We start from the raw sequence: 22969 nt of genomic DNA, 5'->3' as shown, positions 1-22969 counted from the left end.
AGGTATCTCCACACCTTGAAGTGAAAGAATCTGGGGGCGAAATTAGCTATGGGGAATGAAGTTATAGGTATTTTGTGTCCCTTTAAAATGCAACCTTACCAATGGCATCAGCAATTCTCGCCCCACTTCCCCTGGCTAGTCCTTATTTTACCCTCCCTGGTATTTTGCCAGGTACGCACAAGAAAAATGATGTAAATTTATTACAAAAAAGATAACTCATGTCACCAGCCCAATCGTAACAATGGTCCTAGTGCTCAAGACTTCAGGTATATTTTGAGGAAGTAGGTGGTAATTGTGTTAATTCTAATCTTTTGCCCAGTGAATTTCTATTAAGTCCTGAATTTTGTGAGTGAAAACAGTGACCCAAAGGAATAACAATATTATCACAGTAGCCTTCGTTTGGAATGCAGACTTTTCCAATATAAATACTAGGCCTCTGGAGCAAACGGAGGGGCTTAATTACAAGCCCTGTGTTCCGCCGATGCCTCACTTTTTGTGACACACTGGAGGCGCATAGTGCAGGCCCATATCTACACGGCCACGCAAAGCCACTTTGAGTGGGTTCTCATGGCCTTGTAGATATGGTGTAAGGCAACACAGCACAAGTTGCTTACACTGCGTCAGGGAGGCGTTCCATGGGTGTTGCAGTGGGTTTTCCCACACAACACACATGGGTTTGGATGCATTCCCACATTTACAAGAATCTTTAAGCCTGGGAAAGTGTCAAAATCTTATGTCTCCCCAGGGGAGGCGCAAAGAGGTGAAATAGCTTTATTTCTCCTTCTTTTTTCCTTTTTATATGTGTTCTTCATTCTCCAGCACACATAGGAAGAGGAAAAAGCCTCCAGGGATTGTTTTTGTGCAGGAAGGTGTCCCTTGCACCATAGTGCAAGGGTGGGTACCTTGGCGCTAAGCAGCCCATTGTGGGCCAGCGCAGGGGGAGAGGAGAGAAATGTGCCGTATTTTGTAGATTAAGCGCATTTCTGGCCTTTCGCTGTGGCATAGGGCAGTGCAGCACGTTACCTTGCTGCGCTGCCCTGCACCACGGGGCTTGTTCTTTTGTTGTTCACACATAATAGGAGCCATGCCTTCACTGGACTGCAGACAAATGGTGAGGGAAGAATGAGCAATTTCTGGAAATTATTTTGACTGGATACAGTGCAAAGGCTGAGATAGAAAAGTTAAATTTATTATAGTATCCGACCATAATGAGGCCACATGCCTGTTGGTGGCTCATTTCAGTGCTTGTGTTCTCGGATATGCATAGTACTTACTGAAAAGTGTACCTGCAAACTCATGTCCTACATTGAATTAATGTTAATACTAATTTTCTTTTTAGGCTGCACACATTGCTATTTTCAGGTATTCCAATGTTCGCCACCCCTTGCCTTATACAATGTTTACAGTATGGTGCTTCAGGCAGAACAAGCCTGGAGGCGTGGTCTTCGGAGAGGCACGTCACAGGTGTTCTTTGATATGAACAGATCTTGCCAATCCCACTCTGTCATTTCCTCGGTCAAAAATGCTATAGAACTTCGACATAAAAACATCTCCCAAAATCCACAGCTGCTCAGAACTGGAAGAGATGTCCATAGCTTGAAAGCCGCTGAAACACTTAGTTGTCCGTCTTAGTTTTTCCTGGCAAGAAAAAAAACAGTATGATTTTATATATAAAAGTATTTATTTATTTGTGCACACAACAGCAACCTTTCATATTCTGTACGTACCTCCAGGACGTACTGCTCTGGATTCAAGGTATACTCCTTGTGTGCTATGGTGAAGGTGACACTCGGCATGCTTGATAGTCTCCTGCAGTCTAGAAAGTACTGAAACACAAGAGGAGGAGCTGTGAAAGCTGAATTAATTACTCATAATTTTGCATTGATTAATAGCTAAGAATTTACATGAATTATGCGGATCGCGTGGTTGTGAAAAATGTGACCACTGAAGTGCCCACTAACATGTACGACATTAATAAAGAATTTGCATTGGTAGTTAAAATAATGTGCACATGTAGAATATAATGTATTTGTGGACAGAATTAATGTTTAATAATATATATTTGCTTAACTTTGCTAGGCATAGAGAAATTGTGAAATTATAGGCCTAGCTGGACATGCCTCATGTTAAGTTTCATGGCAGACATAAGTGTCTGCAAATGTTTTTTTGTAAAAGCAGAGAATTAACACTTATTCATTGTTCACACGTTTTCACACACAGTGCTGCTTAATCAATTTTTAAATGTCTTAAACTTTCCTGTGAGAGCTGTGTGCTGAAACGTAGTATATTACATATGGATACTATGCGTGAGAATCTAACGTTCTCAGGCCTTAACAATGGTTACACTGACTGCAGTTATGATTGCAACTAAAAAATTACCTGACTGAACTGGTGATTGGAACGGGAGAATAGGAGCCAATCATCGCCGTGAGAAAGACTGTCTAACTATTTCACTTATTTGAGAATTAATGTTTATTGGTTATACTGTGAACGCACGATGTTCTGACCAATGGCGACGTGAGAAAATACTTTATGGATTTTTAGTTTAACACCCACTGCGTTGGAGACGGAGTTCAGTTATTCTTTTTCCAGTCCTGTGTGAGGAGCACAGCAGTTCCTGATGTTTTCTCTTCCTAACTTTAGCTTCGTTCTTAGCCTCTTTTGTCTCTTGATGACTTTTTAAGTTGGTTCAGTTAACTAAAAAGCCCAACTGTGGCTGATCAGATATCTTTCACTGTCCCTTCTCAAGGCTGACCAGACGGATGTCCAACTGATGAAGAAATCACAGATTGCTGATCCATTCAGGAGAGGTACAGCAAAATGCTATTGTGTCTGTTGTAAAAAAAAAAATTATTTCTTTTTAGGTACCAACTGTTATTTTTGTAGAGCCTTAGTTAAATGTTTTCCAAATTAACTTGTGTCTAAGTCACTTTTTCATGAAGCCCAAACATGCCATTCAGATGGGAGGGTTAGTTAGTGTGTCACGTGCTAACAAACATCACAGACAAAGAACTGATTTTATTCATTTGCTGTGTCTGGATGTATGTCATTTCTATAGTCCAGATATTGTTATTGTTGATCTTTACAGTAGCCCTTGAATGCTTAATGATAAATGCTTTAGTGAAATTGAGATTCTTTCGCCGCTTTGGTCAGCCTGTGTTATTTGTATATAAATATCATTTGGTTTTGAGATTGCTTTACTTGATTTTAGCATTGCTAATCTAGGGAAAAATACTTTCTAACTTTACTAAAAGGTGTGACTATTCATGGCCCCCAAGTTTTGATGATGTTTTATTGACTGTGTTGTTCTATTGCTAGATTGAGGTTACGAGAAATATTGGGACCCATGGCAGAATCACTCGAAGCCTAGTTAAAAGGTCCATCGAACCTCTAACCTTTATCAATAAATTATAAAAGACCAAGGGCCAGACGCGTTCACAGATTTTGGTAGCAGAAAAATATAGTTTTGTCTCCTTAAGAGGCTGCCATGGTCCCCCAGCTGTAGATATTAAAGTGAAGAGTTATGTCTCCCTAAGAGCCGACCATGACTTTGCCAAAACCTTGGATTTTGCCAATGCTTGCTTGGAGATGTTCTCAGCATTCCTAGTGTGATTGGAGTGGAATAGGTTTTGCGCTTGCACTACTCAAGCAAACCACAGGTGAATTGTGATGGTTGTGAGTAATAGGGAGTTTGCGTACTCCAATGAAGTTGTTTAAGAAATTACTGTTACTTCAAAGATTGTTTGTAGGGAAGTCATCGAACTTCATGTGTGTGGCGCTTTGTGCTAAATAATTGCCCACTTGGTTGCTGGTATACGGACCCTGAGTGGTCTAAGACTCTGGAGTGTTGGTTATTGTACAAGTGTATGAGACACTTAGTTGATGTTGTAATTTGTCTGTTTAAATAGGTTAATCGGGCGTGGTTGACAAACTCAGATGGAGATTTGGTGAATTCTTAAGTGCACCAGGAGGATCTGATGATCAGTTGAGGGTAAAATTTGCTGGTCGAATTTTGCTTGCAAGTCAGGGAAACTGAGATTGAAGGAATATCTGTTAGAGGTAAAAGCCGCAGTTGAAAATTCAGAAAGGTTTCCGAAGCGGTTGTGTTACCCACCTGTATTAGACAGACAAGTTTGGTGTATTGATTTTTATTTAGTGCTCATGATATTTGCATTTAGCTTTGTGTGGATCTGATTTGAGGAAGACAAGCCGGAGGCCTTTTTTAGACGCTGTACGTGTGAGTGTGACACCACTGGGTCCGCTCTGGGATAGATTGGTTGGTGAGAAAAGCCGTGAATGGGTTGGTGGACAACCGTGAAGCGTAATTGGTTGAGAAGGCAAGCTAAAAGGATTTTTGGATTGAAATGTACTTCCTGATTTGATTGAAGCATAGCTAAAACCCGAAAATGAAGCTTTTCAAAGCATTTAAGAGGGCCATGGGGGGAGATGTGTTCATTCCAGTCAGCGTAGGAGAAATTACACTGCCAGAAGGTACACCCGCATATATTGTATTCGAAGAACGAGGTGCTGCACCTTGTCTTTGGTTAAAACAATGGTGCAAAGATAGAGAAAAGGAATGGAGATTAGCGTTTCCATCCCATGGAATCTTTAATTTGAGAATCTTAGAGAACTTGAGGAGAGTACTGTATGATCCAAAAGCTCCTCCGAGACCTACACTATTTGAACCATTAGCTATTTGGGAGTTAGTGGCTAGACAGCAACAGAAATTTGCGAGGAGAATGAGAAAAGCTGAGAAAACTTTAGCTCAGACCAGATGGGATAGTGAGCCAAAATTCTGGAGAACTGAGACATTACAGGGAATTAAAATGTTTCCTGCAATTACACAAGAGAACGAGAGCAATGCCAAACAGAATGCCAAAGAGAAGGGTTCATATCCTTCTGAGGAAAAAGAGCAGAAAGCAACAGAGTCTAGAAAGTCTTTGACCTATGACAAAGACTTAGATGATGATGAGTTTATTTTGCAATTATTCAGAAGTCGTCCCCCACCTTATGCAGTACATGAGACAGGTCCAAGTACTAGTGCAGATCCTACAGCTCCGATACCCATTGAAACTACACAAAGACAAGTACAGGTTAGCCATATTGTCCCTACCACTTCCACAACTCAGACATCTATGCCGCAGGTTGATGTACTAAGAATCTATCCGGACGTCCCTATTGTAAATTTCTCCACCAGTGTAATGGTGCCAACAGGACAGGCTTCCCACATGAGACTGGTTTGTCAGAAGCCGACATTGATCCAGATAGAGTCTATCCCTAACCTAATATCCCTGATGCTAGCTCAGGCAATCCCGAGATACACCTCTATAACAGGGTCACAAACAAATGCATCTGCATTGACAAGTCAGAATACAGGAGTAATGTACCCTAGAGATCAAAACATCCAATCATGTGCAGGCGCTGTGTCAGTACCTGTTACTGTTGGTCCTGTTATAGCATTGTTTGCCCAGGGAAATAATAAAAGCAATGAGCAGTACATTTTGAATACCCGTATAGAAATGACAGGTCTGTTAATTGACTTGAGTTGTTCAAGGACAGGACATAGGTCCTAACCCATTTTTCACGACCCCAGAGACTCTGTGTCTCACGTTACAACAAGTGCCCAATGTAAGTAATAATAAAATCGTGTTACAAGGTTTGACAGCCCAACAATTAACCAAATGGCTGGAAAAGCTAAATAGCACTCCAGGAGACTCAAATTGGGGAAGTCCATTGAATTTAACCTGGCTTAATTTAGAAGTAGAAGAATTAATTGAGGGAACAATCAGATTAAACAGAGTTGACTCATACAGTGAAGGTGAATTGCGCTTCTTGTGCAAAATGATTACTAACAAAGCAGGATTGGTTCATCAGATGATAGCAGACCTGGCCGAGAAATATGACATAGAGCTTGAGAAAACAAAACATCTGAGGAGAAGGTACAGGTTAGAATTTGACTCAAAGGATGTTGAGAACATGAAAATATCAGGAGTGAAAATTCACATCACGGAATTGATCCAGAGCATTCTGATATGGGGACATTAGGTAAATAGGAACATAGATGGGTGAAGAAATGAGACAAGAAGAAAAAGGAGTCTGAATTTAACTGCTAGTGTACCACAGACTGACGATCTGGTTAAAATATTACCAATGAGAGAAATTCCATGAGGAAACTTTGTACATGTCCCTTGGATCAGAAGTGACATTCTGTCATTTACCAATGACTACCCGGGATTGAGGGATAAGCCAGTGGAATGGTACCAGCAAACAGGTTTGTGAAGCTTTCAAAATGTCTGTGGGAAGATTTGAACACCCTGTTAGAAATAGTGGTTCCAGCTGATTTATGGGTCAAATGCAAAAGGAGTGTAGATTGGCCAACAAGAGAGCCCGCACGAGACCCGTCTACAGATGCACCATCTCCTGATGTAATTAACTATTACTATAACGTGATTAAACTTTTGAAAACAAGATTTTCTCCCAGAAATATTGAGTGGCAGGGAATTGACAGGACAGCTAAGGAAGACAAGGAGTCCATACATGCATATTACGAGAGATTGTTACAGGCATTTAAACATCACAGTGGTACAGACTATTGAGCCAAAAGACATGATTAATTTTGTGTTCAGATTTGTTGAAGGACTGACACCTGAAATTAGCCAGATGATTAAGAGTAATTTGATTTGTTGGCAAGAAAAGCCAATTGATGAAGTAATGCAATATGCCAAGTACTGTAGTGAGGAGATTGAATTGAAGCAGAGAAAGTTGAAAAAGAAGGCAATGGTGATGCAGATTAAAGCGGCACAAAGAGGAATGCAAGGGAGTTCTCTGCAGCAGCAGCAGGGAAACCTGGTGTTTCAGAACCAGGCAAGAGGTAGATGTTATGGTGGAAATGTTAATGTAAATCGTGGTCCCAATTTGAGTACTGTAGTTACAAAGAGTGATGTGCAGGGAATAAAGAAGTTGTTACCTTGTCATGCTTGCGGAAGCCTCGGGTATTGGAAACTGGAGTCTCCAATGCTAGGACAGGAAGGTTTTGTCCCGCAGATTAATTAAATCAGTTCTTTCCCAAACATTAGAGGATCAAGAATGAGAGGTCAAAATTTAATTTCCCGAATAATTTGAATCAAGTGCAAGGTCCTCAGCCCATGCAACAAATGCAAATGCCACATTTGCAGATACCACAGTCACAGCAAATGAAACCCCAAGTTCAAATGGTACCCAGGCAACAAATCCAGATACCTCAGCCTCCAATGGAACAACAACAGATGATGCTTCCTCAGCAGGGCACAGGTCAATGGTATAACTACACCAATACCCATTACACAGTGAGGATGAATCAAATGAGGAGTGGGTGAGTGAGAGTTCAGATGAAGAAGAATGTGTGTTAGCAGCTTCATTAGAAGTAGACCTGAAAGGTCCATATGTGAAGGGAAAAGTAATGGGTCCCACAGTCTCATTCTTAGTTAATACAGGAGTTACATGCTCTAGTGTGAGGACTGAAGAAGTTCCCAACTTACCTATTTCAGGGAAGACAGTACAGATTGTGGGAGTTGCAAACCAATATTTGACAAATCCGATCACAGAACACGTTTCAGATAAAATAGGAAAATTCAAAGGCTTACACAATTTTGCAGTTTGTAACTTGAGTCCGGTTTCCTTATTGGGAAGGGACTTGCTATGCAAAATGAGATGTTCAAATGATGGAATTGTCTTACAGACAAATAGTGATTATGAAGATGACCAGCCTAAGACAACTGATTGGAATTCAGTAAATGAGAAATACCTATTGATCAGTTTCTTTCCTGTTTTTACAATGCAAGATCTTCCTCCTGATTTACAGGGAACTGGTGAAATGAAAGTGTGGGTTTTTTCAGGGAAAGACATTGGTCTAATTAAAGTTGAGCCAGTTAAAGTCCCGTCAAGCCAAATGCAATTTTCCTCCAGATTCTCTAGTACCACATGACATCAGGCACTATGAAGGGATTGCACCCATAATTGCCAAATTTGTAAGACAAGGAGTTCTAAAAGAAGTATTGAGCAGACCATGTAAATCACCCATCATGGGATTGCGAAAACCCTGTGGGAAATTTCGAATTGTTCAGTATTTGAGGAAAATTAATGCTATTGTGATCAAATGTTGTCTTGTGGTGCCAAATCCAGTAGTGATATTATTTCAGATTCCATGTGATGCTGAGTGGTTCACCGTAGTGGACCTATCTCAAGCATTCTTTTCTGTACCTCTTCACAAGGATAGCCAATTTATTTTCTGTTTTAAATTCCTTGATCCCGTATATTGTTGGTACAGAGTTCCTCAATGTTTTTCAGAGTCCATGTCCATTTTTAATCAAATACTGAAAAATAATTTGGGGCCAGATGTATCATACGTTTTTGCATTCGCAAACTGTGCGATTTGCAGAAATTGTCCGTTTGCGAATGCAAAAATGTGTTTTGCGATGTATGAAAGGCATTTGCAGGCCAAAAATAAGGAATCACAAAAATTGCGAATTTTTGCGAAGCGACATGGTTTTGCGTGTCACAAGCTGCGTATCGCAATTTGCGACATGAAATACCGAATCGCTATTTGCATATCGCAAATTGCGAGCCCGAATAGTGACTCGCAAATACAGATTTGGTATTTCTTGTCGCAAATTGCAATGCGCACATTGTGACACGCAAAACCATGTCGCAATTCGATGCATCAAAAAATCGCAACTTGCGAATATTCGCAGAATGGCCTTTTGCACATGCAACTTACCACGGATTGAAACCAGGTGGTAATCAGGTGCAACCTATATAAAGAGGCCCAGAATGCCTCAGCCTCTTTTCCACAATGGCTGCACTCTACGTCATGGCGAGGAGAATGAGGATCTTGGCAGGTTTGAGGAGAGGGAGGAGGAGACAGGAGCGCATTTTCAGAGTGAGCATTACCCTCTTTGACCAGACTGAGGAGGAAATTACAGGTGGAGCTCAGCCATGATACTTGACCTGATAGCTGTGCTACAGCCCATACTGCAGCACACAACACACAGGACGAATAGCATACCCACCCATGTGCAGGTATTATGCTCCCTGCACCTACTTGCCTCAGGGAGCTATCAAGGGGTCATAGCAGCAGCTGGAGGGGTATCACAGAGTGCCCTCTCTAGATTTTTCACTGCATTTCTAAATGCCATGCTGCGCAGGATACACCAGTACATCAGATTCCCCCACACCCCACAGGAAATACAGCAGACAAAAATAGATTTCTACCAGTTAGCACAGTTCCCCCACGTCCTAGGTGCCATAGATGGGACACATGTTGCAATCTATCCACCATCAACCACAGAGTATGTGTACCGCAACCGTAAATACCAACATTTAATGAACATACAGGTGATATGCAATGCCTCCTACATCATAACTGATCTCGTGGCCAGGTACCCAGGGAGCACACATGATTCGTACATCTTTCGCCACAGAGGGATTCACACAAGACTACTAGCTGGGGAATTTGGTGAAGGATATCTACTAGGTAATTTCCAACTTTACAATGTTGCATTGATGGCAGTGTGATGTCAGATAGCACAGCTACTCATTATACCCTCTGTTCCTTCCAGGAGACAGTGCCTACGCAGTGCGCACCTACATGATGACGCCCTACCTAAATCCTGCAACACCAGCAGAGCGGAGATACAATTCAGCACACAGGGCAACCCGCAATGTTGTGGAGCGCACCTTTGGCCTGCTGAAGAGTCGCTTCCGGTACATCCACAAAAGTGGAGGGGCGCTACAGTACAGCCCGGACACAACCTGTAGAACAGTGGCCACATGTGCGATCTTGCACAATATAGCTACCACCAGGGGCATACCTGTGGAAATATTGGAGCCAGACTCAGATGAGGATGATGATCCCATACCACCCCTACAGTCAGCAGACAGGACCAGTGCAGCAGAGGGCAGGCAAAGGCGTGCTGACATCACGCACAGCCATTTCAGATGTAAGTAATGACAACACCACCTCACTGACATGTATTCCAGTAGTTAGCACCTTTATTACCTTGACTTCAGGTAACATATGTGTCACTAGGACAAAGCAATACACATGAGCCATCAGCAGTGTCACACTATTATCATCATAGTTTACTGTATTGCTACATGTGAAGGTAGTCCCCTGTAGCCCTCAATGTCACTTCTTACAACCATGTATTCCACTTGAGTGCGCAGTGGGCTCGCCGGCACCTCTTGTATCAGGCTCACAGGCAGTACTGTGCCTGGCACTGCAACGCCTAGGATCCATCACGGAGACTGCAAGACTGCTGAGGCTAGATGACTCCTCAGTATCCCCAACTCCCAGTTTGCTGGGTGTAGCACTGCGTGCTGTCAGCATAGCATCCAGAACGTTGGTTATTTGCACCAATCCCTGGGCAATGTCCCGACTGCTATGTGCTGCCTCCACCTGTGCGGCTACAGCCGTGATATCAGGGCAGTTGATGTAGCAAGACGATTTACAGATCTGCAAAAGCCATTGAACATTCCCATTAATTGCCGTTCACGCCTGCGGTGGCTAACACGCTCATGCCTGATCTCAGTCCAGAGATCCTTAATGGCATTTGTCAGTTCCTTGGTGTTATCCGCAGCTGTTTGCTGTCCCTCATGCAGCTTGCAAATGTTTACATTCAGAGACTCCAACTGCTTGTGCAGCCCTCCCATATTGGCATTGTGTGACTGCAACAGCCTGTGCATTGCCCTCATGTTTTTGCATTGCAGGCGCTGCACTTTGAGCATGGACGCTTCAAGGCCACCAAAGAATGATGGGCCCTCACCTTCATCTGTGTGCTGTGTGCCTGCATCGTGAGGCCTCCTGCGGGGAGTTGAGTGACGCTAGGGCAGGGACTGCTGCCTTCCTGTGGATCTAGCTTCTGGGGGTGGTGTGTGGCCTCCATCCGGCATTTCATCGGAGTCCTGGTTCAAATCGTGGAGATGTAACACCCTTGCCCTGCGCCTGATTGGTGCTATACACAATGACTCGCTGGTGTTAGAGTCGGACAGAGGCTGTGTTTCTGCATCCCCCACATTGGCACATTCTGCTGCTGCTGGGCCTGAGCCATCTGCAACGACAATGTGCAGCGTGTCATTTATGTATATATCACCAAATGTGGCACAATGGTAATAAATGTACACTTACATCGTATCACTATGAACTGTGTGTTTTGTTCTTCTGTGTGTCGGTATACTTAATTGCAATCTATGTGCTATTTTCAGCTCTGGGTTGTGGACTACCACTCCCATAAGGCATTGTTGTGCCACATGTAAGATGTGGAATGGACTACTTATCACAATGCTTTGCACTATTTGCTATTTCCTAAGGGGCATTTGTACATGCACATATGGGGTTACATATCATTATTGGACTTACCTTTACTGGTGCTAGGTGTGCCGGCAGTGTCAATATCAGTGACCCCACTGATAGCTTCTGGAAGCAGTGTGGACTCCACTAGGTCTTCCATGGGGGTGGAGGGTGTCTGGGTGGATGTTCTGCCTCCTGTGCTCCTTGCCTCCTTTAGCCTGCTGGCCACCCTCTCCTTGGCATGGGAACGCAGGTCGTACCACCTCTTGCGTATCTCTTCCACCGAGCGCTGCGCAACCCCCACTGCGCAGATTTTGGTCTGGATGTCAGCCCAAAGTTTCTGCTTCTCACTTTCTGGTACCTGGAGTGAGCTTTTCCCAAAGAGCTGGTCATGGCTCCTGACCACCTCCTCAGTGAGCACCTCCAATTCTTGCTCACTGAATTTCAGCTTCCTCTTCCTCTCTCCCTTCTCCTTCCCATTGCCAACATTGGCCATGTTGGTGTTAGGTCCTGGCTTGCTCACACACTTGCTCCCTGTGGCTGCTCTGTGACTCTGTGACTGCTCCTGTGGGTGTGGTACCTGGAAACAGCATGGGCTGACTCACTTCCTGCTTGTGATGTCATCAGGCTGAGCCAGGTGACCGTTTTCGCAATTTCCGATTTTCAAATCTTGAATCGCAATTTTGTTTGCGATTCGGTATTTGGACGTCGCAAATTGCATTAGCGATTTTTAAGAAATCGCTATTTCCGACTCGGAATTTTGTTACATCACATTTTGCATGTCGGTAATAGTGATTTCTTAAAATTCGCTATTAGAGACTCGCAAAGCAAATTCTTCATACATCTGGCCCTTGGAGACATTGGAAATCCCATTTCAATCGACTTTGGTTCAATACATTGATGATTTGTTGGCCGCTTCAAAAACGAAGGAAGCATGCAGGCAAGACACTATTGCTTTACCAAACCATTTAGGGAAAAACAGACATAAAGGGGTCATTCCAACTTCGGCGGGCGGCGGAGGCCGCCCGCCAAAGTTCCCCCGCCCGTCACTCAAATTCTCTCTTCTTGTGGTGTCTACTTCTCCAATTATTGATAATGTGTTGGAGTCTTTTCCCTTCTATTGTGATTTTGTCCACTTGTCTCCTTTCCATGTTCCCTTGGTCAGTGCTGGACTTCCAGTTTCTCCTTGTTCTGCAGGATTTTGACTTAATGCACCTGCTACTGCCTTGAAAGGAGTTAAGTCTGTTTGATTCTGTTTTAACTCAACTCTTTCCACCTGGTTCGTGGGCTGCTCTGCCTGATTCTGCCTGCCTGCTTCCGTCTGCTTCTTGTACAGCCCTCCTCTGACTAGACTCGCCTGCTACCTCGATTGAGACTGGTTCAATGTCTACTTCCTGTAAGCACTCCACTTCGTCTCTTACAGAAGTATCTGGATTTTCTTCTGTCTGCTCAGAGTCTGTTTCCGACTCTCCAGTTTCCTTCTATGCTTCTGGAGTTTGTCGGGATGTCGTTGGTACTCTCAACAACTCTTCTGCACTGTCCAAAGGACAAGATAATTTTACAGTATGACTGGCATGGATCCAGTTCAGAACTCCTGCACACTTGACAGCAGTAGTAGTAATCAGTACTACATGATGGGGACCCTTCCACATGCAAGCTGTGAACCCCATGTGGTGGCTAGGGTTTCTACTATGATAGTACGTCACAAGACCAACACCCTGAAGACAAAATGGTTTGTTATCAACAAGGACATGGTCATGAGCTGCACCAAGGTCAAAAGGTTCAGTCTCATTTTATTTGCATACTGCATTAACACAAAGAAGATAGAAATTATTGTTATGAAGTTCAGTGACCATTTCATTGGACTAGGATGTCTGAGAAAAAACCCAATCAAACTACATGGATAAATAAGTCAAGCCAGCTGCCCTCTGACACCATCAAGTTCCTTTCCATCTTTGAGAGAAAGTGGAAGCGAAACATAAAGGACTAAAAGACTTGGGGTAGTTGAAATATTGTTAGGGCCCACTCCATGTTTCTCTTCAACTGTACTGGTGACAAAATACAGACAACCAGACACCATCAGAGTATGCATAGACATGAGACTACCAAAAGTAGCAATAGAACGTGAAAAACTAATGTCTCCTAGTCCTATTGGCACTGCCACTCCATACTTAAAGACCTGAACGGTGCAAAATAGTCTTTAAAATGTAATTTAATCCAGGATAACACCAGCTCATGCTAGATAAAGAAAGTTGTTATAGCACCCCTTTTGTCACTCTTGTTGGACTTCAGCAGTACAAGCGGCTGAGATTTGTTGCATGCTCTCCTGCAGAGTTATTATAACATACTGGAAAAGAGACTGTTGGGTGTCATAAACATAAGAGACAACATCACCATCTACTACTAGTCATAAGCCGAGCACAGCACAAGACTCTGCAGCACACTTCAATGACTAAGAGAAGCAGGACAAACCCTACATAGAGAAAAATAACTACACATTTTTAAAATGGATATTACATATTTGGACACATATTTTTGGTCAACGGATTCAGCATTGACCCCAGAAGCTAAAAGAAATAAAGAAACAGACTGAGCCTAAGAACCCCACCGAAGTGTGCATCTTATTACACATGATCAATCACTGTGGTCCTTTCATACTTAATTTGTAAACCACAACTCAAACACTGAAGCCTCATTAAATTGACATCCGTGTGGGCAACAAGAACATGAGAGTGCTTTTGAGAACAGAAAATCAGGCAGCCTGAAATGTGCTGTAGTGCACTATTTTGATACCTGAGCAAAGACAAAACTAATTGTAGATGCTATCCCCATTGGTCTGGGGCAGTGCTAGTCCAAGAATACCTGAGGGACAGGTGGAACCTAATAGCATTTGGCACCAGGGCACTGATGGCCACCCAAAAAAGATTTACCCAGATTGAACAGGAAGTACTGGCAATTCGATTGCCATGAATTCATTTTCACTTGTATCTCACTGGGAGAGAATTCACAGTCCTTACAGATCACAAGCCATTAGTGCCGCTATTCAAAGGAACATCACAATGTCTCCCACAGAGGATCGGGACATGGGCACTGAATTACAAAGGCATAACTTGGAGATCATGCCTTATATAATATTGTTTATTACCTCTCTAAACATCCAGCAAAGAACACCCTGAACAATCAGCACTTTGTTGATTACATAGAATCATTTGTCCACTTGATCTCACAAGTATCTGTCCCACAGCACTGTCTCTTGAGCAGCTTCTAAAATTGATCCCTGCATGAAGTTGGTGAAGCCTGCGCTGAAAGGAAACAACTGAAAAACCTTCCTCACAGGTCATGCTGTGAGAGACGAGGAAACACAACAGACCATAGGAGATCTGGAGAGGGTCAGAAATTAATTATCATGGGAGAAATCCTACTACTTTGGGGGAACAAAATAGTGATCTCCAAGGCACTGTAAAAGCATATTGTCACATTAGCTCATCGTGGACTTGAAGACATGGCCAAAATAAAAGCCCATCTGAGGTAAAAGAAGTGGTTTCACAAAACGAATAAACTTGTGGAAGCACTTTACCAAATTGCCTGTAGTCAAGCCACAGACACCCAGACCACCACTGCCAAAATCATCACAGAATGTGACTGCACTGAACCATGGACCAAAATCACTGCCGGACTTTGCTTATCATAGTTGCATGTTGTAAGTATCCTGTGGTTAAGATAGTAGAGTTTATATTGTATAATCAAATCAAACCCAAACTTGAAAAGATCTTTGCAGCCTAAGGACTTCCAGTTTCTCTCAAGATCAACAACAGCCCACCTTTCTGTGGGTCTGATTTCCAGGGATACATGAATTAGCTAATCATCCACTTCCACATGATGACACCCTGATGACCCTAAGCCAATGACAAGGTTGAGCATTTTGTGTGCATGCTGAGAAGACACTGAGAATAACTGTTGAACCATAAGACAAAACTAAGTGAGTGCTACATCACTTCTTGTGAGCTTACAGAACCAGTCCACACACCACAACAAACTGTCCACCAACAACAGTGTTACTCAGGAGACCTCCCCGAGATACCATAGTAATCACTAAGTGGTGGCACCATCAAGATATTGATTACTGCAGTAGCCAAAGAAAGTTAAAATTAAATGACAAAGGCCCTGGTGACAGGAGAGCCATAGACGTGAGCGTTCACATAGACGACAAAGTGCTTATAAGAGATCAACATCCAGGTGTTAAATTCCGGATGCCTTCAAACATATTTCCTGGACGGTATAAGACTAAAAAGAGGCTATGATCTCTGCAAAACAGAGAGGTGAGATCATGACTAGGAATTATCACTGTTTAGGAAAGTCCTTTGGAATGAGTGTGACAGTATGTTCCAAGACACAAGAGAGAGAGAAGGAACTTGTTGCGACCCAGAGGAGCCTGCAACAACTGAGGCCCCTGGCATCACCCAGGGAAGTTGCCAAGAACCCCAAACAAAAAAGTGGAGAATCACCTCAGTGAGCCACCCAAATCTGACAACAGAAAGACACGGCATGCCCTCCCAGAGAACTCAAACCATCACAAAAGAAAGGACCCTTTGATAAGTTTGTTTTTGTTTGTAATGGAAGTTGTTATTGCATTTGGGAAGACATGTAGTGTGCAACCTGGCACAATGTGAAGGTTGAGCATGCACGGTGACACTCAGGTGTGAGGTCACCAAAATAAATAACAAGCATTGGCAAAGCCAATACATCGTGGCTACAATATCTATTGTTTTTTTTTGTTGCTATGTTGTACAGTAGTGCGGCTTCTGTGCAACATTGATGAAAGTTTAAAAGTAGTGCTATGACACAGAGTGCTGCAGTTTCAAAGTACTTCTTTGAAAATGTTCAGCCATGTTGCAGAGAAACAACACTATTGTACAATATGGCGAAAACACATTGTACTGCCATAAAGAAGATGAAGCACTCATTGTGCTCTTGATAATTGCAGGGGTCAGGGACCACAGCACCCTGCCCTTGGAGACAGAGAAGGGTGGGGCACAGGGCTACCAATCCCAAACAAGAGACCAGCACAAGGGATGTAGATGGTGGCAGATCATCCTAGTGACCCAGCAGGTCACAGGTCAGTATAGCACCAGCAGTCCAAGGTGGGTCCTGGTGAGTCCATTCAGAAACGTTCTGTGTCCAGTTCCAGAAATGTCCAAAAAATGCCTACATTGTGGGGAAAAATCCCCTGTACTTATAGTCAGTTCTGCAAAGCATTTACAATGAGGAGGAGAGGGGGTTTCAACCAGTTACAACTGGTTCTAGGAAAGTCCCCTATCTTCTCCAGAACAGGCTCCAAACATCAGTTGGGGGTAAACAACCCTTTTGTGTGAGGCCAGGGCACACCCTTTACAAATGCATGTATGCCCGCCTCTCCCTTCTCTCAGCCCAGGAAGACTATTCACTACTCAATGCACCTCTGTGACACTTCCACCCTCCCTGTGCACAGGCTGTCTGAAAAGTATGCACAAAGCCCAACTGTCACTCTGCCCAGACGTGGATTGGAGTCCAGCTGCAAAACACCAGAGTCATAAGCATAGAGAAATGCTCACTTTCAAGAAGTGGCACTTCTGTAATGATAATAAAAGTCCACCTACACCAGTAAGAACCATTTCGCACTACCATTACAACCATACCAAACATGCCTACGCTACCCTTCATAATTCAGACAATACCCTCCAGACATAAGGCAGGGCATTTCCAATGCAATCCTATGAGAAGGCAGCACTCACAGCAGTGAGAAACCAAATAGGCTGTTTGTCACTACCAGGACAGGCCACGCTACTAGGCACATGTCCTGCTTTCTACATACATAGCACCCTGCCCATAGGGCTAGCCAGGGCCTAACGTTGGGGTGACTTACATGTAGTAAAAGGGGAGTTCTGGGCCTGGCAAGTAAATTTAGATGCCAGGTCCCTGTGGCAGAGAACTGCACATGCGGGTCCTGCGCCAGCAGGCCTGAGACAGGTATGAAAGACTACTTCAGTTGGTGGCGCAAGCAGCGCTGCAGGCCCACTAGCAGTATTTAATTTACAGGTCCTGGGTATTGAGATACCACTGTACAAGTGATTTACAGCTAACTTAAATGTGCCAATCAGATATAAGCCAATCATACCACGTTTACAAGGGAGAGCACAGGCACTTTAGTACTGATTAGTGGTGGTAAGAGTCATAACGTCATCCAAAAAGGGTCAGAAGAATTAGGAGGAAAAGGCAAAAAGTTTGGGGAATGACCCTGTAAAAAGGGCCAGGTCCAACAGGCATCATTCCCAAACAGTAACTATCCTGTGCTTTTCCCTTGAGCAGATTGCCTGGGGTCCCACAAATACTACTGTGCTGAACCGTAAACGCTTACTTCTAGCTTCCTCTGTGCACTTTTACTTCCTCTGTGAACTTTTACTTCCTAGGGTAGCAGGTCAGCAAAAGCATTGATGTCAGTAATGAGTGTTGGTGAGTAAGGTGCTTCCGATTTAAAATGAGACATAGGGCTTCATTTAGTTTGATGATGGGATTCTTCACCAAAATGTGGTTGATATCCCTTTTGCCATATTACAAGTGCAATCAGCTATAGCACACTTGTATAACAGTGGACGTTTGTAACTGAGCAACCCATTCGCCAAATTCTAAATAAGACCCATAGTTTGCACTTGTCCGTGTGTTCAGAGCATTCCAAGGCTTCAGACCTGTTCTGTCCCAAGGATCTCTCTACATCTATGCTTCAGCCGTTTGAAGGGGCACTAGGTCATCAGGTGTATGGGCCTGGAACAAATGTTGGTAACTACTTCAGCCCTTTTTTCCCCCAATAAGCCTCTGTGGGCTATGCTCCTAATTCTTGCTTTTGCTTCCACTGGTAGGCTGCATTGAGAGTTTGAGGTTGCTTTTGAGTATGTTAAGGCTTATTCTTGCTGCCTAGTTTTGCACTATTTGCAGATGACAATGGGGGTGTTGAGGTATGTGATGACGTAAGCTCTCATGAGCTCCGCCTAGTGGTTGGATTGAAGGATTTTCCATATGGTGAACAGCTGAATGGTAACATCTTTTGTCAAGGTGTTGACTTGGAATGTGAATGAGAGATCAATGAAAAATATAATTTCAATAATTGTAAGTTTGGTGAAGTTGATAGGGGTGTTCTGATGTCCTTTGGAGAAGCAGACTATATAACTGTGTTCCCCTACTCTCATTCATGCACCTTTATCTAATGAAACATGTGATTAAGTCATGAGGTTTTCCAACAAAAAATTGAATCTGTATGTCATTGGTGCATGTTTTGGACTTTACCTGTTGGGGTTGAAAGAGCTGTACCAAGGGCCCTACATAGATTCAATCAATCAATCAATCAGGAATTTGTAAAGTGCACTACTCACCCCTGAGGGTCTCAAGGCGCTGAGGTGGGGGGGAGGGGTGGGAGAGGTGCTGCTACTGCTCGAATAGCCAGGTCTTTAGAAGTTTCCTGAAGGTAAGGAGGTCTTTGGTCTGACGCAGGTGGGTGGGACACGTCTGGGCGGCGAGGTGCGAGAATGATCTGCCACCGGTTGTAGTTCTACATTGATTTTCCATGCCCAGCGATGTTGAGTCGAAATCCGGTTGCACGATGTCAAGAAACCGCGCTGCATGGGGGCTTGCGTCGTTAAATGCAGCCGTTGTGGGTGTTGTGTGTCATTTCTCCAGCCACGTCGATCTCCCAGCTGCAATGCAGATGGAGCATCGATTTTAGCCGCGAGGCAGGTGGTGCGTCATTTTTCAGCCGCGAAGCGGGTGGTGCGTCAAAGGTTTCCTCGCACAGCGTCTTTGCATGGATTTCTGTCCTTTTCCACCAGCTGCACCTTTCAAGGGCCCAGAGACAGGCTAGAGCACCACTTGGAAGGCAGGACTCTCAGCGGAAAGCCCAGGTGTTGGCAGAGAGAAGTCTTTGCTGCCCCTGAGATTTCAACAACAGGAGGCAAGCTCAGTTTCAAGCCCTTGCAGATTCCTCACCAGTCGGAAGTCACACAAAAGTCAGTCTTTGTCCTCTCTCAGGTAGAAGCAGCTACTGCAACCCAACCCAGCAAATGCCTTTGAAGTAGGCCGACTTCAAAGAGAAGTTTTCAAGGTCCTGCCTTGTCCAGGCCCTAACCTGAGCTTCAGTCCTTTACAGGCTAAGGGTACCGCAGTTAGGGCCAGTAACTGTAACCTGGACACTTTTTCGGATTTATACCCTGAGGGCAGACGTCGACCCACCTTACATCATTCTTGATGCACTGCTATATTACCAAATTGGAGCCTCTTGCCATTACATGTGCCACACATTTCCAGCTTCCCCTCCCACACTTCCTGCTCTGGAACACATCCTTACTAACCCCTCGCCATGCAAACTGATGACCCATCTGTACACCAGCATGCAGACCTCACAGTGCCATTGGCACATGCAGCCTGGGAAGATTATGCGCATTCTCCTATCACAGACAAACAGTGGACATATTGCTGCAGTCAGCTACAGGCACTCTCTTAACTATCAGCTGCATCTTATCCATGTCAAGTTCCTTCACCGTGTGTATCGCTCTCCTGCTTAGTTGTCACATATGGGCCTGGTTGAGAATCCCCGCTGCCTTAGGTAGGGGGTGCCACAGGCCACTTTCGTACACTTGGCTTGGCTATGCCTGAGTATCGCATTATACTGGGAGAAGGTGTATTCAATAATATATTAAATAACAGCACAAAACCCCTCCTGCGTTCCGCTTGTTGGTCCATTGGGCTACGTTAAAGACATTCCGTCTGACACCCGACGACTCACCGCAATGCTGCTGGCCAAGAGAAGAGTGGCGATACATCGGAGCCGTCAGCTAGTACCCAGCACTAAGACATGGCTCCAAGATGTGGCCTTCTGCCAGGAGCAACTTACACATTGCTGGGAAATGATGCCCCCATGCTCACGCCCTAGAGACATTTGGGAGCCCTTCCAGGAATATCTCTGTCAACAAGAATCCCCAGCTCATTCACCAGCACCCAAACACTCACAAGGCAATTCGCCAACAGGCTACATCACTAGGCATCATCTTAGCTGTTGGACTACTGTGCCCACGGCTGAGTAACAACTTATCCTTATATACGTCTCAATTTTGGAGACCTCTCGATGACTCTTGCATTAAGCCAAGTGAAGCTTAGTTACGTTCCACATTGCACATCATTGCACCACTTTTATATGTGGCAGGGACCTGTATAAGATATTTTAAGCCATGTAAGCATTCCTTTGTACTAGAACCTATGTGTATCGTAAGACAAGTGTAATAACTATGTGGTGCCATTCCCCTCCACCTTATTTCCCTATATTCCCTATTATTCTGCTCCCTTCATCCCCCCAGTTCCGTTATAGATTACTCTTGCTGTTTTTTTAAATGCAAGTTTGTTTTACTTGTAACAAATGCCAAAAAAAAAAATCATGCCACTGGGAGCAGATCCGCACATAGTCTTGGTGCTTTTGACTTGATGACCAATTTGAGTGCCATTCAATATCCATCTTTTTAACATTTGTGAAGATGAACTGAAGTGGATGCGGAATGATAGGCTGATACTAAGGAGGTGCTGAGTAGTTTAAGAAAGAATCATTAATATTTGTGATTTTGTAATTAAAAAAGTAGTAGATAGTATCTGCATAGGTTTGTAACAGCCTCCTCTTTGTCTGTAGAGACATTTGTCTTATGTAGTTAAGGATTTGTGGCATGTGTGCTGTAGGTTGTAGTTGATCTATTTCTGTTCACCTAATTCCCCACTAAATCATTTGTTTGGTTGATTTGATGCCATGCTTGGGCTTACTCTTTTTTGCTTGGACTAGCATGTCAAGCTTTAAGGATGTGTTGTAATAGAGATTGGCTAGTACCTCAGGTTGCAGCAAAATCAACAGAAATGGCATACCTGTAAGTGCACGGCCAGGGTCTGCAAGTGCATTGCTTCTGCTGGAAGGAATGGGGCTGTATTTCAGGTTAGAGAGATACAGGAGGGTAAAAGAATGGTCTGACCAAGTCTGTCGGTGGACCACTATATTGGAGATATAGATGTTGTGTGTGAGAATAGAGGTACTGATTTGTCCACCTGTGTGAGTTAGGCCTCTCACCGCCTGGTTGAACCCCAGGCCTTCCATCTTTCTTATGGAGCCACCTGCTTGGTTGGTATTCTGCTTATCAACCAATAAATTGAAAATGCACATAATACAAAATTATTCCCACTCTGTAACAGTAAATATTAGACAAGTTACGATGGTTGATCAGATCATAACTCTGTGAGGCTAATTATGTGACAGTTGATTTCAAAAAGATGTAATCGATGTCGAGTGAGTGCTCTGGGCTCAACTTGTATTTATGAGTCTTGATATTATATCCATGCATAGGTTGTTTGATCCTTTGGCTTAACGGCAATGTTAGTAGTAAAACATTAGTTGTATTTCAGTGGTAGTAGCAGTTAAAGCCACCTAGTGCTGTTGGCTAAGGTTAGTTGAATATGATGCTGTTGTCCATTGATTCAATTATATTGATTGTGGGGAGGTGACCACAGTAAAGTGCATTGTAGCAAGGCAGAGCTATAGCCAGGATTTAGGTATAGCTGGTATTGGGAAAATGCTGTAGTTGAACTTTTTATTTCCTGGAAAGTGTTTTAAAGGTGGTCAGACTTCAATCTTTGACCTGGATTATGGCTGTCCAAAGGATTGTTTCTAATTTGTGAGTATTTATTTAATCTATCTGAAGTTTAGAACTACTTCATTTCTAGAGCGTCTTTGGATTCCTGAGTGGTGGTAGTGAGCACTTTCTAGAAGGTGAACACCCATTCTTACAGACCTCCATGAAGAATGAGATGTCAGTTTTGGTTATGCCTTTGTTGGGCAAATGTGGACTTGTAACAGACTTTTTATCAATAAAAATGTCTGTAAATGTCTTGTCTTAAAAAACACACTATATCCAGTTTGCAGTACGTTTTCTGCTTACTTAATAATACATTTCACTTTCATTTTTCAAACTTAGCTGTTACACTGGTTTTAAAGTTTGGATAGCAATAAACAGTACCCTCATCCCACATACACAAGCAGTAAAACATTTTCAAAATGAAGAGTGATGGACATGGAAAATTTCAGAAAAAGTAGTTTTGCACCCTAGTATAAAAAACGATACTCTGCTTTGTGTGCACAGGCCTATCCTTGTTAATGATCCAACCGTGTTTCCTTCCTTACACATTTTAATACTATATTTATTTGGTTATATATCTTGTGGATCACACATAAAAAAGACAGTCAAACTCAAGAGGTGTCGGCGTTGACCATCTCTTGGTGCATGATGTAAAACCACTAACCACTAACCACAAAGCAATGAGCACAGCTACCTTAGATGATTCAGAGATGGATATTTTATTGGTAAATCCACTGAAATTGTTTAAACATACAGTACAAAAATAGCCTTGACCAAGGCACCAGACCAAGATACTGTTACAATAGCAACATGCTGACCAACAAATCTTTACCGCTCAAGGAGGAGGAGTGGCAGTCCTTACATCAAAGGGCTTCCACGAAACGCAAGTACCAAAGCACCTTTCAGAGTGCTGGAAGCTGCTGGCAAGTAAGGTCTGTCTAGTGCAAGTCACTAT

At 43.4% G+C, this 22969-nt stretch overlaps 1 protein-coding gene across 3 annotated transcripts in view; it reads right to left on the bottom strand.

The window, feature by feature from the left end:
- Positions 1–1168: 1168 nt before the first annotated feature.
- The window catches only part of LOC138287679 (cathepsin E-like), a 228399-nt gene continuing 206598 nt past the window's right edge, over positions 1169–22969 (bottom strand). For all 3 annotated transcript variants that reach the window (XM_069228320.1, XM_069228322.1, XM_069228321.1), the window contains 2 exons: positions 1728–1826; positions 1169–1638 (listed from right to left, as the gene is read on the bottom strand). In XM_069228320.1, coding sequence (XP_069084421.1) covers positions 1459–1638; positions 1728–1826 — 279 coding nt within the window. In that variant the 3' untranslated portion in view covers positions 1169–1458. The remainder of the gene's footprint in view (positions 1639–1727; positions 1827–22969) is intronic.

This window comes from Pleurodeles waltl, chromosome 4_1 (genome assembly GCF_031143425.1).
Source record: "Pleurodeles waltl isolate 20211129_DDA chromosome 4_1, aPleWal1.hap1.20221129, whole genome shotgun sequence".
Taxonomy (NCBI): Eukaryota; Metazoa; Chordata; class Amphibia; order Caudata; family Salamandridae; genus Pleurodeles; species Pleurodeles waltl.
This window is presented reverse-complemented; position numbering and strand designations above follow the sequence as displayed.